General features: G+C 46.5%; 1 protein-coding gene and 1 long non-coding RNA gene across 4 annotated transcripts in view; both read right to left on the reverse strand.

The window, feature by feature from the left end:
- Positions 1-2215, reverse strand: part of TMEM154 (transmembrane protein 154) — a 48173-nt gene extending 45958 nt beyond the window's left edge. Inside the window, exon 1 of one of the 3 annotated variants that reach the window (XM_049709128.1) lies at positions 2051-2204. In XM_049709128.1, the coding sequence (XP_049565085.1) occupies positions 2051-2138 (88 nt within the window). In that variant the 5' untranslated portion in view covers positions 2139-2204. Of the gene's footprint in view, positions 1-2050 lie in introns of all 3 variants that reach the window. The other 2 variants (XM_033403309.2, XM_012536086.3) reach the window with 2 other exon arrangements.
- LOC125964229 (uncharacterized) overlaps positions 1-15447 on the reverse strand; it is a 165427-nt gene that overhangs the window by 46034 nt on the left and 103946 nt on the right. The gene's annotated exons all lie outside the window — the stretch shown is intronic.

Here is a 15447-nt window from a genome sequence, read left to right on the forward strand (position 1 = left end):
TACCTTATTTAATTTTACAATATATATTCAGTCCTTAATTTAGAACAGCCTTTCCCTTGGCTAATCTCAAAGTAATAAGCTTTGATTATACAGCTGCTTGCAAGTGGGCAGTTTTGCATTTTCAGGCACTGGGAATGGAGACAGGTGAGTGTGTGGGATGATTCAGATAATCCCTGTGCCCCCCTGAAATGCAGCTTTTCATCTTCCACTTCTCCTGACATCCTAACACTACCTGCTCTCAGGAGCTCATCAGTCTTTAGTGATCAGTCTCATATCCATTCTAGGACGATTTTAGTATTTATCAAGAATAACTGAGTTCCTAATTTATGTTGACCCCTTACAAGATTTGGGGAAATCAAAGATGAACAAAAGGGGATTTTCTTTTCCCTGGAGGTGCTCACAGCCTGGTGGGAGGCATGGACATAGACACAGTTATGATTCCAGGTGGTTGGCTGGGTTTACAGAAGTTTAGGTCTCTGGGGGCATAACAGGCAGCGTGCCAGGGAAGGGGCAGTGAGAGAGACACCAAAGAAGAGGTAACATTCAGTCTGAGCATAGGCATAGGCATAGGCATTCATTCAGTAGAAAAAAAATGGAACTTGTCATCACTTGTGGCCAGAGCCCCAGAGGCCTGGAGCATACACTCTGTACCGTGACTGAGGGGCTGCAGCTGGGGAGCAGAAGGAGATACCGTGGAAAGGAGGTTGCAGTGAGAGGCTAGGGGCCATAAATGAGGAGCCACCGGAGCTCTTTCAGGGGAAGAGTCACTGATCAGATACGGGTCTCAGAGGGACACCTTTCACTGAGTCCTTTGCATCTCCTGAATTGCAGACACTTTGAGTCAATCATTTTCAGATGCTCAAGAAACTACTCAGGCAGGTTAAATGTCATTCTCAGGAGCGTGTTTGAGGCAAGTGTGGTGGCTGTGAGAGTTAAAAGAGGTGAAGAGGGGTGGCTGGGCCCTGCTCCCGTGGGTGCTGAGGGACGCCCCTCAGGGAAAGGAATATGGTCCAGAGGTCCGGGCAGGGGGCGTGGTCGATCCCCTGCGGGGAGAGGGGAGACCCTGGAGTCTAAATCAGGAGAGCCGACTGTCGGTGGGTCTCACCTTCCTCTACCTCAGTTTCTTCATCTGCACCCCCAGAACAGCTGTACACTCAGTATAGCTGCACCCCCAGTACAGCTCTACACTAGCAGCAGGCAGTGTTCACTAACAGGAACCACAGGCAACTAGCTTACTTACCCAAGGGCAAATCCACACAACTGTAAGAGGCAATGGAGGGTGATTGGACTTGTTGTCAGGGTATATATCAACTGCTGCTCTTAGCTCATAATTATGAGATTTAATATTTTGTCTTTTCTGGTACCTTTGATTCACTACAGTCACATTACTTTTTTTTTTTTTTTTGTCACATTACTTTTTAAAACAAAGCTTCATTTGTTGCAATCAATGCAAAGAAAATCTCTCCCAAAGTAACAAGATCAAAGGAAAGCAGATGAAAGACTTAATAAGTTACAGTGGATGCCTGGTAATTCCTCAGATAATTTCCTGTTTACTTTTTTTTAAATTTAATTACGGTGTTTCTTTAGTCTACTTTCCAGTAGTAAATGTCCATACCCCAGTTTTCCAGGAATTTTTGGAACCAGCAGACTTCTCAGCCCACATCATTAAAAGTAAATTCATAATTTCTCTGTTTCAGCTGATTGAAACGTTCTTTTACAGGAACTGCCAAAGAGTTGATCATTTTCTTAATATGCCCATTAAAGCCGGTAAATGACTGGGACCGGTAAATTACATCTTAGAAAACAAAGACTGCGGGAAGGGGGTAAATTCAGTGAGTGAGCTGGAGCTGGATTAGCCGGCTGCAAACGAAGCCAAGTCCCTCCTCCCTCCTTCCCCCCCAAAAAGACAGTTCGACTTTTCTCCACTTTTTTCACAGAAAGGCTTAGATTTTTCTGGGTGTTACCCTCCCTGGCAGAGTTCTGTAGCCTCGGCACGAGACAAGCGTTCATTATCCTCCTCGCCTGGAGTGGAAAGCCTAGGGGTGCTTACCCTGCGCCTGGCGGGTGGGGAGGAACGCGATGACCAGGGCGAAGATGAGGGCGGCGCGGCGAGCCTCGGGATACGCGCGCCCCGGCATCGTGATGCTGCGCGCAGTTTCAGCCCCGCAGAAACGTAAACGTTTCCTGTTTCCTGCTTGTTTGGGTCGGTGCTGACTTGAAGCAGAGGTGTTTGCCTGTTTTTTAGGAAGTGATGTAATTCGGCAGGAGCCTGTCAGACCAGCAAGAATTGCCAAAGAGAAGTTGCTCTTCAAGCACTGATTTAGTTAACACGCCTCTCAAGCCCTTTTCTGTCCCAGCCCCGCATGGGCCTCCGTCTTTTGACATTGTCCCCGTGGAAGCAGTGTCCGTTGCTCAGATGTCATTCAGAATCTGGGACTGGGGGTCGGTTCTCGATTTGTGATTTTATTGATCCTCAGACTCCAGGTCAGCCTCCGGGGCTGCCTGGAGTCTAGAGCAGCACTCTCCGGTAGAAGTTGCTGACATGATGGAAATGTTCTGAATCTGAGAGGTCCAATACAGTAGCCATTAGCCACATAGGCTGCTGAGTACTCGAAATAGGGCTAGTCAGAAGTGAATTGCTAGTTTTTATTTTTTTTAATGTAAATTTAAGTAACTCCATGTGGCTAGTGGCTACCATATTGGACACCAGACAGTAGAGACACCTGTGCTGTCAGGAAATGGCCATCCCACTTCTCTCTGGCCAGGCACATGCTCCTCCTTGGGCCCTGAATGCCCTGCCCCCCACAGCTCATCAGAAGGGAAAGGACAGTGCTACACCCATGCCTGAAGGGTGTGCTCTTCTTCTCCAGAGAGAAATCATCTTTTTAGGTTTGGTTGGTTTATCTTTTTTCATTATAAAGACTTTATTTTTTAGAGCAGTTTTAAGTTCTCAGCAAAATTAAGAGGAAAGCACAGAGATTTTCCATGTACCCCCAGTCCCCAAACATGCACAGCCTCCCCCATTATTAATACCCCCTGCAGAGTGGTACATTTGTTACCATTGATAAACTTACATGGATACATCATAACAACCCCAAGTCCACAGTCCGCATTAGAATTCACTCTTGGCGTTGTATATGCTGTGGGTTTGGACAAAGGTATAGTAATGATAGGTATCATCATTATAGTATTATACTGAGTAGTTTCCCTGCCCTAAAACTCCTCTGTGCTCCACCCGTTCATGCATCCCTCCCCACCACTGCTGACAACTACTGATCTTTTTACTGTCACCACAGTTTTGCCTTTTCCAAAATGACAGATAGTTAGACTCACGAAGTACGTAGCCTTTTCGGACTGGCTTCTTTCACTTAGTGAAATGCATTTAAGTTTCCTCCATGTCTCTTCCTGGCTTGAGAGCTCATTTCTTTTTAGTGCTGAATAATATTCCATTGTCTGGATGGACCACAGTTTATTTATCCATTCACCTACTGAAGGACATCGAGGTTGCTTCCATGTTTTGGCGATGAGGAACAAAGCTGCTAGAAGCATCCGTGTACGGCTATTTGTGTAGACATAAATTTTCAACTCCTTTGGGAAAATACCAAGGAGCTCGATTGCTGGATCTATGATAAGAGATAAATGATCTTTTAAGGGACCTATTTCCAAAGCAGAATATATTCTCAGGGGGGAAAAAATTCTGTATTTTACCTTTCTTCCTTCTTGAATGACTATTTTGTCAGAGGTTGTTAACAACAAACAAAATAGAACTGAGTTGGATTAGAATGGGGGTGGAAATCCTACCCAATTGAAACAATACAGGAAGGAGGTGATAGTTCATAGCAGTGTTTGGGGCGATTAGAGTTTTCTGTGTCCTATTGAAGTCCCCTTGGTTTAGGTCTAGGTCCTAAACACTGCAGAATGGAATTTCATCATAAATGTTGAGTATTTATCTCACAAATATCATAAGACCGTTTTGAGAAATAAAGTTTATAGAAAAACCACAAAAAAAGAATGGAATTTCATAATCATGTTTGTTATGGTGCCAAGAGAGACAGGCAGACAGAGAGAGGCATCAGACACCCATCTCATCTCTAACCCTGTGCCGGCAGCCTATCGTGAGTCACCAGCTTCTGGTCCATACCATCTTCACTGATCCAACTGCTGTGAGCGCACGAGGTGACTGGATTCTTCAGCCCCTGACATGGCCATTAATTTTTTGTTTAGTGAATTTACTGCTCTTCACTGTCATTAGTCACCGCTTATCTCAGTTCGTATCCACAGAAATAGGTTGACGATTCACGTACTAATCCGTGTTAATGGATTTACCGTCTGCATTTCGATATTTTAAACTGGCAGTTAAGTCAATTCCTGATAAAATAGGCTTTTGCGCTCTAGGTGACAATACAGAACAAACAGCAGAAGAAAAGAGTTCAAAACTGGATGATCGATTTGAAAACAATGGAGGAAGCCCTGTAAATCAGACTATCGATGAGCAAATGCAAAGACCACTGGCTCCAAGACCCTCTAGTGCTAAGTTTGAGGGCGATCACCCCTGCACTAGCAGGCATTTTTCCCGCTGCAACGCATGTGTGCCAGAGAGAAGACCCAGGGCTGGGGAGATCTCTTCATTTTGCCATTTACGCTCTATTAAAACAATCTTGGATCCCAGGCTTGAGGCATGTGTTTGGCAACAGCAAGGTGTGAGCCTTGGTTTCTTTGATTTTTCTTTGATTTTAAAATACAGCTTGCTGGAGGCTTTGCAGAGTCAGGTGTCTGCGGCTGGAGCACAGACCTCCGTGGAGCCCACACCCTGCCAGCCAGTGTCTCAGTCTCTCTAAGGGTGCCCGGTGTTGCTTCTGAGCAGGCAACACTACATCACTTAGAATGATGTGCAAAATAAGCCGCAGAGAAACCCTGCATCACCCTGTACTTTTCTCTTGACTCCTGTGCGCTCTAAGACCCTTCGAGTGATAAGCTGATCTCCAGGGAAAGAAAATTACCATCATTGATCAGAAAATTGTGGCACCTCCGTGATCTCTTTGCTGCAGTTAAATCCCAGGGTGACTGTGCACTAGGTAAAGGGCTGTTTACCTTTGTTTGTTCTAATTTTACCCACCATTCATTTTGGCAGTGGCCGCCTGGCCTCAGATTAAATCCTGATACACTCGTGGCAGGAAGTCAGGGCCCCAGTCACAGCTCTGAGGCAGCGGGGAGCCTCAGAGAGAATGGCAGGCACACGGGCCAGGGGTGAGGTCAGCGGTGCCTGCCTTCGGCTCTCAGTGCAGGTAGGAGGAGGGGAGGTAAGGAGGTAGGGTGCCTAGGAGGTGCCCTGAGGCCCCCTCCTGCTCAGGAGGGCAGGAAGAGAAGCCCGTTATTGATTGGAGGTGCTCTTTATGACTTTCACACAAGAGCCTGGCTTTTACAATCAACTCTCATCCAACTCCTCCTCCCTTCCCTTCTGCCCCTCCTTGTCAGCCCTAAAGGAAGAGAGACTCCAAGGGAACAGCCCAGAAGTGATAAGATCTTGCAGGGAGTGCACCCGCCCCCATTTTCCCCCTCTAGCTGCCAACCTCGCCACGTCCAACACACAGGCACACGCCCTACACATGCTTACACACACTCACGGACGCTGTGGAAATACAGGAAGGCCAACCAAATGATAGCAAAGGCCATTTATCAAGAGCTTGCTACAGCAAGGGAGCCGGCCACCGTGACTTGCATTACGCAGAAACTCAAAGTCTAGCAGAGGAGTGGGAAAGCTCTACAGTGGAAAAAAGGGGAGGCTTCAGTGCCCTGATGGGAGCCGTTGGCATGGGGAACTAGAAGCCAGTTCTAGTGACTGGTTCCAGTGGCTGGTTAGGCGTTACATATCTGGCTTCTCCTAAATTAGGAGCAGAGGCATAATTAGGGGCCGCTCTTACTGGGATTTTGCTCAGTTTCTTGGACCAGTTGCTAGAGGTAAGGTCTGAGTTCTGTTTTCATGTACATATATATGCCCTGGCCGTGGTCTGTATACAGTCTCTCAACACCCACCCACACGAACACTCACATACTCATCAATGTACATGCACGCTCACAGGCACACACACAAACTCACACTTGCACACACTTTCTGGGGCTCCTTTCTCTGTCTAAATGCTAGCCGGTAGTAATTAAAGACTCTGCACTCTTTGCTTAACAAGGGGGTAAGCCCTCAGACAATGTAATAGTAACATCAGGTGGGGCCTGTAGATCACTCTAAAGCCAGCTAGGAGGGTACAGGTTAAGGTCCCAGGGTCTAAAGGAGTGCCCAGAGAGATGAGTGGGCAGGGCAGGGGCTGGGGCAGGACTCCAGAGCACTCAGGGAATCCCAGCCAGGAGAGGGCCTGACAGCATTTCCACTGTCTTAGTCAGCTGGGCTGCCATGCAGAATACCATAGACTGGGCAGCTTAAACAACAGACACACTTTCTCATAGTTCAGAGGCTGGAATTCCAAGATCAGAGGCCAGAACATCGAGTCCTGGTGAGGACCCCCTTCCTGATCTGTAGACGGCTGCCTTCTTACTGGGTCCTCACACAGCACTGAGACAGAGCGAGCTCTCTGGCCTATCTTCTCACAAGGACACTAATGTCATCGTAAGGGCCTCACCGTAACAACCCCATCTAATCCTAATCACCCCCCAAAGACCCTGTCTCCAAATACCACCATATGGGAGGTTAGGGCTTCCAATCTGAATTTGCTGGGACATGAGCATTCAGTCTTTAGCACACTGCCTTTGAAGCTGGGAGTCCACACTGCCAGGTTCATCTTGACCAGCCCCTGTGACTCATCAGAACCCTCAGTGGCTCTGTCCCTGCATCCTGGCTGCTGACCCTGGTCACTCACCCTTCAGCTGGTCACTCCGAGAAGCTGTTGCAGGATTTGGGGAATTCCAGCAGCTTCAGCCTGGACCTCCTCTGTTACTGAGTCTAAGGTCATACTGCTGGCTGCACGACAGGCCAATAATCGAGAGACGAGTTGTTGGGGCAAGGAATAATGACTTTATTTGGAAAGCCAGCAGACCGAGAGATGGTGGACTCATGCCCCAAGGAACCATCTTGCCTGAGTTAGAATTCAGCCTCCTTTTATACTAGAAGGGGAGGGAGTAAAGTCAAACACTTCCTGGTTCCCATCAGCCTCCAGAGGGGAACGTGTTCATTTCTTCCTTCCTGCAGTCATTCACTGGTGGACCTGGTCAGGATGTTTCCTGTGAGCCAAACAAAGGTATTTTAGCTTGATGCTCATTACCTGGGAGGCAGGATTCCCGGAGATGGGCCATTATGTATAATTTAAGCTTACAGGCAACATCCCTTTTGTGATTAACTTGCAATAGAATACAAAAGATTCTTCCCTATTACACCTCCACGACAGAGTCTTCAGGGCCTAAGCAGATGGTCTGGTCACCAAAAACGAAACTGAGAAGGTTTGAAGTTAGGAGCTGAAGTGGCGCGTGGGCTCTGGTCTGGAGGGTCCTATGGGGAGCGCCTGAGGAGAAGCAGCTGGCTGGTCTGGGGATTCAGGGCCCCCCTCTCAGTGATCAGCAAGCCCCTGCGGGCAGGGGGCTTCTCTGTCTGGTTCTCCAGTCTAACCACAGCATTTAGGACAGTGTATGTCTTGTTCTGTTTTTTTTTTTTCGGTATGCAGGCCTCTCACTGTTGTGGCCTCTCCCGTTGCAGAGCACAGGCTCCGGACGCGCAGGCTCAGTGGCCATGGCTCACGGGCCCAGCCGCTCCGCGGCATGTGGGATCTTCCCGGACCGGGGCACGAACCCGCGTCCCCTGCATCGGCAGGTGGACTCTCAACCACTGCACCACCAGGGAAGCCCTGGTTTGTTTTTTTGAATGAATGAGTATGCAGATAAAAAATTCCCTTTACGGCAGTATTTTTTAGGTGGGCTGGGGGTGGGGGCACCTACCCCAGAATTATTCGGGGAGTTTGTTCAAATGCGTAGCCTTGGACCCCACCCCAGCACTACTGAGTCTGAGTCACTGTAGCTGAGCTCCAGAACTCTGCATTTTTAATGATGCTTGGGGGCATTTTCACACACGATAAAAACTAGAGAATCACTATACTGGCGTTTCATTTTTGGTTCCTAGAAAGTTATGTCCCCTTTGTCACACAGTAAGAAATAAATAGCATGATGTATTTTCGTTTTTGTCTTGTTTGCCAAAAAACCTGGAACTAGAAGTAAAGCTTGGGTGTAGAACTTTCATTAGCCCAGGTTTCCTTACCACATCTATGGACATTCCTTTCCCTGGCTAACTCTCATCCTTCAGGACATAGTCTAGGAGACATCTCCACCAGGGAACCTTCTCAGAAGCCTCCCCCTGCCCCCAGCTGGCCTAAGGGGCCTTCCCCCACCTCATCCCACAACACACATCAGAATGTACCAAGAAGATCCGGTTGGTCAGTCTCCCCACCTGACTGCCCTGGTGGCCTCCCACACCTGTTAAAAGGAGTTAAACTTCCTTCCACTGCTGTTTCAGTTTTGATCAAATCATATCTTGATAGCTTTTCTTTCTAAGTCCCTTCAAGTATTTTTGAAGTAGGACATGCATCACTAATAAATACAGAGTATCTATATCAAACCCCACTTGAGAATGATAAATGCAGATGAGTGACCTCAGCGCTTGTTCTTTTATTTCTTTTTCTGTTTAATTTGACTTTCCAGATTCACAGTTGATGATGTACTGGCCAACTAAGTCCTCAACACCAATGAAACTAGAAAATACAAAGGCACGAAGATTTGGGGGAAATAGTAACTTATAATGGAATAAAGAAAGACACCACGAGGAACAATTCCAGTGCCAAGGTATGTGGGTCATGCCAAAAATAAGCAAAAACTGGGAGGATTTGAATCAAGTGGGAGAGAGTAGGGGAGGCTGGGTGGTAATTGTTTTTAAATTAAAATAATATATTTTTAAATTACAAAAACAGTACATGTTTATTGTGGAACTTTTTTTTTTTTATAAATTTATCTATTTGGGTCTTGTTAATGCGCGCGGGCTTTCTCTAGTTGCGGCAAGTGGGGGTTACGCTTCGTTGCAGTGCGTGCGCTTCTCATTGCGGTGGCTTCTTTTGTTGCTGAGCACGCAGGCTTCAGTAGTTGTGGCACGAGGGCTCAGTAGTTGTGGCTCATGGGCTCTAGAGCGCAGGCTCAGTAGTTGTGGCGCACGGACTTAGTTGCTCCGCAGCATGTGGGATCTTCCCGGATCAGGGCTCAAACCCATGTCCCCTGCAATAGCAGGCAGATTCTTAACCACTACGCCAGAAGGGAAGTCCCTATTGTGGAACAATTTTAAATGCATATAAGCAAAACAAATGTATTTCATGTTTAAATCCTTCAGATCTTTTTCTATAGATATTAGCTAGCAGTATCACTTCTACTTCCACTTGCAGCACTAGCCATTCGTGTCGTTATCCTGCCAACAGACTGTAGGTACAAACTCAGGTATGGAAAAATGGTAATTTGCTCTATTTTTCTATTATAGCGTCAATTTCAAATTTCAGTTCTGGTCGTGGTAAACTGAATACAGTCACAGATACAACCCGTCATCTCTCTCCCTCCATCCTCCAGCTTTCTCTGAGATTGCCTTGGGAATGCCAGAGCTGTTACGGAGGGCTGTCTCCTTCCCTGGGCCTTTAGAAGATCACAAGTGATTGACTCTTTATCTTTGCATTTTAGCTGAGTTCTCCTTTTCCTAGACCAAATAGTAGCCTAATTTGCTAGTTATGGGGTCCTTAGGCAGGTGTGTAAATGGAGTCCAGAGCCCCCGTCCGGTCCACATATTTTTTTAATTTCATCTAGTATCCTGCCACCATGTTCATGATAATTTCAATAACAGTGAAACTAACTCCCCTGGAGGAAGGATGGATGTGGTGGGACACTGGCTCCACTGGACTGAGAATCCCAAGTTCAAGGCCCCAGTCTTAGTTCTTTCATGAACTAGATTCTCTGGCCTCATTTGCTTTGTCTGTGAAAAGTGGGGTTGACTAGATGATTGCTAAAGCCCATATTCTATGAGTATATGAGGTTCTTTTGAGAGCATGCTCATTTAAAAGTTCTTAGTGGAGGGCTTCCCTGGTGGCACAGTGGTTGAGAGTCCGCCTGCCAATGCAGGCGACGCGGGTTCGTGCCCCGGTCCGGGAAGATCCCACATGCCGCGGAGCGGCTGGGCCCGTGAGCCATGGCCGCTGAGCCTGCGCGTCCGGAGCCTGTGCTCCGCAATGGGAGAGGCCACAACAGTGAGAGGCCCGCGTACTGCAAAAAAAAAAAAAAAAAAAGCTCCACCCTCATAACCTAATTACCTCCCAAAAGGTCCCATCTCCAAATAAAAATAAATAAATAAATAAATAAATAAATAAAAGTTCTTAGTGGAGAAGTAGACCTCAACTTCTAAAGACAGGACCTGCAACAAACAACCCAGCCCATTCTCAAGCCTGTCCTTCATCAGTGAGCTCCAGAAATGTAGGCAGGTATTTACAGCAACGTTGCAGCCCTGGGCTGAATGAGAGAGGAGGGCGGAGGACCTCCAGAATTGCCAGACAGCTGAGTAAGATGAAGTTGAAATGGAGCAGCTATTAACGTGGGGGTTGGAGCAGCATGACAATTGTGGATCTGGGGCAGGAGGAAGGAAATAAACAGGCAAGTAACACCGAAAAGAAAGATGATGTGTTTCCTTCACTGTTTGTGAAGCAGCAGGCGCAAAACTTATCTGAAGGCGGGGACAAACGTCTTCAAGTCTCTACAGTGATGATCATTTCGGCTACAACCACGCAGAGGCACTGGCACTGGTGTCTCAGCACCCACGGGTCCGCAACAACTCCACTACATGCAAAGAGGTCACTTACTTCTAGATCTCACACTCGAGGAGAATGGCAATCCCTTATAGCTGATTAGATAGGAATGACAGGAATTTCATCCATGCCCTGTAACTCGGCAGTTTCTCCCACTCATGTAGGCAACATTTACTGCCCCGCCTTCTCGATCTTGACCCAGGCCACGTATGACTTGCTCTGACCAAAAAAATACGGGTGGAAGAGACAGTGTGGGCTAAATTCTTTGAGAGCCATCACACAGTCTGGCTCGCCGTCTCGTGTTCCCGGGATCTTGCATTTCTGTGATCTGAGATCCTGAGCCCCGTAATGCAAAACAGACCTCAGCAGGATCAGCAATGTGGAATCCGGTCCAGCTCAGCCCGGATCAGCCAGATCTCAACTGACTGACAGACCCATGAACATAAATGTTTATGGTTGTGAGCTATGGAGAGATTTAGGGTTGTTTTCACATAGCATCAGTGCAGCAATAGCTGACGAATATAGCTCGTAAGATTCTTCATTCACAAGTTGCAGACCTGAATAGAAAATGTCAGGGAAGAAAATAAGAGCTGCTTTTGCAGAAGTCGTGAAAGCACTGAGAAATGTGGCTGTCACATCATCCTGTAAACAGTAAAGATAAGGCTTGTGGAGACAGAGCTGTTTACACTTAACTCGCCACTGTCATCTTCCTGCTGGCCACCTGTGGGGGCCAGTGTTCAGTCCAGAGCCAGCAAATGTACATGGCTGAGTCATGCTGTGCAATATACATGGCTGAGTCACGCTGAGCTATCACCCAGGGCCTTCCTGGATCTCTGGGTCCCTGGACAGTTGTGCTGGAAACACTGTTCATGGCAGTATTTATTGGAGAGGAAGTATACTGATAGCATCCGCAGCATGTTAGCTGTACTCGTGACCTTTATCACATTATATTTGGATTATATAGTTTTTTGGTTTTTTTTTTTGCAGTACGCGGGCCTCTCGCTGTTGTGGCCTCTTCCGTTGCGGAGCACAGGCTCCGGACGCGCAGGCTCAGCGGCCATGGCTCATGGGCCCAGCCGCTCCGCGGCATGTGGGACCTTCCCGGACCGGGGCACGAACCCGAGTCCCCTGCATCGGCAGGCGGACTCTCAACCAGTGCGCCACCAGGGAGGCCCTGGATTATATAATTTAGACAATCTCTTTCTGCCCTGATGGACCATGGGCTTCTGGAGAGCAGGATCCATGTCTGAATCAACTTGATGACTTCCGTCTCCTCAAAACTCTGCCCCACAAAACAGCCTAAAACTACTGCATACATGTTGAATGAACAGAGGAATTAGAGGAAGAATCTAAAAATGGCCCTTATTCAAATGGGATTTTTAAAACTCTCTTCTTTGCCCTTGGGCACCTGCATTTGTAAACAGTCATGAGTTACTGAATCAGAAACATCTCCCAGCCAGGAATTTAATCCAAGAGCCTTTTCAAAGGAGCACAGTCCCTGGAATGAGCCCCAATAACACCCTGCCTAATTCTCCTCCTCTGGTGTAGCTATTTTTTGCCATTGCATAAACCTGTCTGTCCTCTCTCTTCAGGCTCCTTTGCAAAATGTGTTGCTCCTTTAAAAAAAAAAAAAGAATCAAAGAGAATGGAATGGAGGTCTTCATGTGTGGGTTAGGGTGTGAATACCTAAAGGGGTTCGCCAGGCCTTGTTGGGCTACCCAGTGGTTCCGGCGCATGTGGCTGCTCCCGTGGGGCTTTGGCAGGAGTGGACTCTATTGTCGATACCTGCAGAGCACTAGTAAAACCTCTTCTTTGACCATCTTTAGGGATGGAGAATTATTCTGGCCAGACACAGAATAAGAGAAAACTCATCGTCATCGTACACAAACATTAGCATGTTGAAAAAGCAGTGAGAAAAAAATATGTTTGCATCTGTATATAAAACTGGAGGATAAGATCCACCAGGAATTAACAGTTATCTCTGGAGAGGGACAGTGAAATCCGGGCGGGAGGGGGCAGGAGGAGGGGGAGGGGAAATCAAGGGGACAGATCTCCTTTAATACACTTTGGTACTATTGGAAACAATGTAATACATGTATTACCTTCTTAATATTAACGAACAGAGCAAAACAGATGTGTGAGGAGAAAAAGAGACCCACAATGATGGAATGACTTTTAGGCCTGCAGGTAGATTGGAAAAAACTTGGATTTTTAAGAGAAATTGTGTGTCAAAAGTAGAATTGTCTAGTAAACAAAGATGGAAGGATGAGTTAGAAAAGAGGAAGTGTTTTTGAGTTCAGTGTCCAGAAAATGCAGTTTTCTTCTGGGAGATTCTGTGGACAGAATCCAGAGAAGCTACTAAGTCTGCACATGGATAACTGCAAAAACATCTTTATAAAAGGTTGGCAGAGAGTGGGAGAAGGCTTCGGACATGGAATTTTTAAAAGCCTTGTTTATCGGATGATGAGAAAAGACTGTGAATGGGGCTAGAGGGAACAGTTTAGGGGGAGACATGGAAGGGTGACCAGAATACACTTCCCTGGTGGTCCAGTGGTTAAGATTCCATGCTTCCAATGCCGGGGGCATGGGTTCAATCCCTGGTCAGGGACGTTCCACATGCCATGTGGTATGGTAAAAACAAAAACAAAAACAAAACAAAACAAAAGAACACAACTCTAAAAATTCATACTATACCAGGGGTTCTCACCAGGGGCACTTTCTCCCCAGGGACATTTGGAAATGTCTAGAAACATTTTTGGTGATGCTACTGGCATCTAGTAAGGAGACATCCTGTAACACACAGGCCAGCACTATCACCAAAGGGACTGTCCAGCCACCCAAGATGTCAATAGCACTGAGGCTGAGAACCCCTGTACTAGACTAAAGTGAACATTGAGATTGAGACGTGAACACCTCACCCTGGGTGTGCTTTACAGCTTACAAGGTGTTTTCACACCCATTTACTCCTCATCTCAAACCCCGAGGGAAACAGGGCAGGCATTCTTATTTCCCTGAGGCAGCGGAGGAACGGAAAGTCTGGGACCGACCCAAGGTCACAGAGCTTGGAATCCAGGTACTGGGCCTGGGCTCCATACTCGTCCGACTTTCTCGTGGAACCCACATGACACACTGAAGTCCTCTTGGAACCAAATGGTTGAGTGAATATGTGCTATACTCCAGGAAAGGGGCTGCCATTGAAGCACAAAGTAGGAATGTCCCAATTCCAGGGTGTAGTGATCAGAAGAAACTGATGGAAAATTATTCAAGTGTCAGTGAAACAGCTACAGAGTTTTCTCCTTAGTAATGGCTCTTAGTCATGTTTGTTGTACACCCGCAAAAGGAATTTTTGATATACAGAGATCTGAAAGTGCTCGGCTAGCTCAGGGAAGCGCAATCTCACATGGTCAGAAAGTGGGGTGTATCAAGAGACGTGGTGGGCAATAAGGTTAGAGAGGAAGCTAGGACGGGGGCTGGAGACGGAGTGAGGAATGGAATTGGATTCTGTCGGTGACAAGGAACCCTGGACGTTGTTAAGGGCAGTGGTGACACGACTTGACTGGTATTTAGTAAGCCTGCTCCATGAAGAACATTGTCTTTTAAAGAACATTTATTGTTCCTGCCCATATTACAAAACAGGTTGCTTTTGAAATCATTGCATTTGATGTTGGTGGGTTTTCATTGAGGACTGGGTGCTTTGCTGCAATTTGGATGAAACCACTTTCTGAGAGATTGGAGGCAGATGGAAATAGCATCTTGCACAGCTGTCCGTCTGGGTGCCTTTTTAAGTACATAGTAAGTGAAGTGATAGCACAAATACTCACATGACTAACCATCATCTGAACTAACCCAAATGGGTTTATTACTCCAATTCTAAATTCAAATGCACCAAAATAGGCTCCAGTGTGTTCCCAGGGTATGTAGTGTCATTTACACGTGCTAACTCTGGAATGGAGATCATCATACTCAAAGGCATTAGAAAAGAGAGCCCTTATTTACTTACTTATGGCACTATGCTGGCTACTACACCAAATAAATTGCTGTCTTTGCCTTTTAATTGCTTCCAATTCATAGGTTAATACAACATTTATATATTTCTCAGGTGATACATTCTCACTGTAGAAACATTAGAAAATGCAGATAAGTAGATGGCAGAAAATGCATCACCCACTATTTCTTTCTAGAGTTTTTTTCAAATTAATAAAGGTAAGTTATCATTTTTTTCAAAGAATAATTCTGAAATCTCACTTGTGTTTTCCTGTTTAAAAATTAAATCTTGGGACTTCCCTGGTGTCCAGTGGTTAAGAATCCGCCTGCCAGTGCAGGGGACATGAGTTCGAGCCCTGGTCTGGGAAGATCCCACATGCCGCGGAGCAACTAACCCCGTGTGCCACAACTACTGAGCCTGCGTGCCATAACTACTGGAGCCCGTGCGCCTAGAGCCCGTGCTCTGCAATAAGAAAAGCCACGGCAATGAGAAGCCTACGCACTGCAATGAAGACCCAGCAGCCATCGATAAATAAATAAACAAATTTATTTTAAAAAAAATTAAAATCTTCCATTTAAGTAAGTACATAAACCTAATCTATCCTCCAGGTAATTCTTTTTCTTCTTGGTGAGGTTTATGCCAATG

The sequence above is a fragment of the Orcinus orca genome, chromosome 4 (assembly GCF_937001465.1).
Source record: "Orcinus orca chromosome 4, mOrcOrc1.1, whole genome shotgun sequence".
Lineage (NCBI taxonomy): Eukaryota > Metazoa > Chordata > Mammalia > Artiodactyla > Delphinidae > Orcinus > Orcinus orca.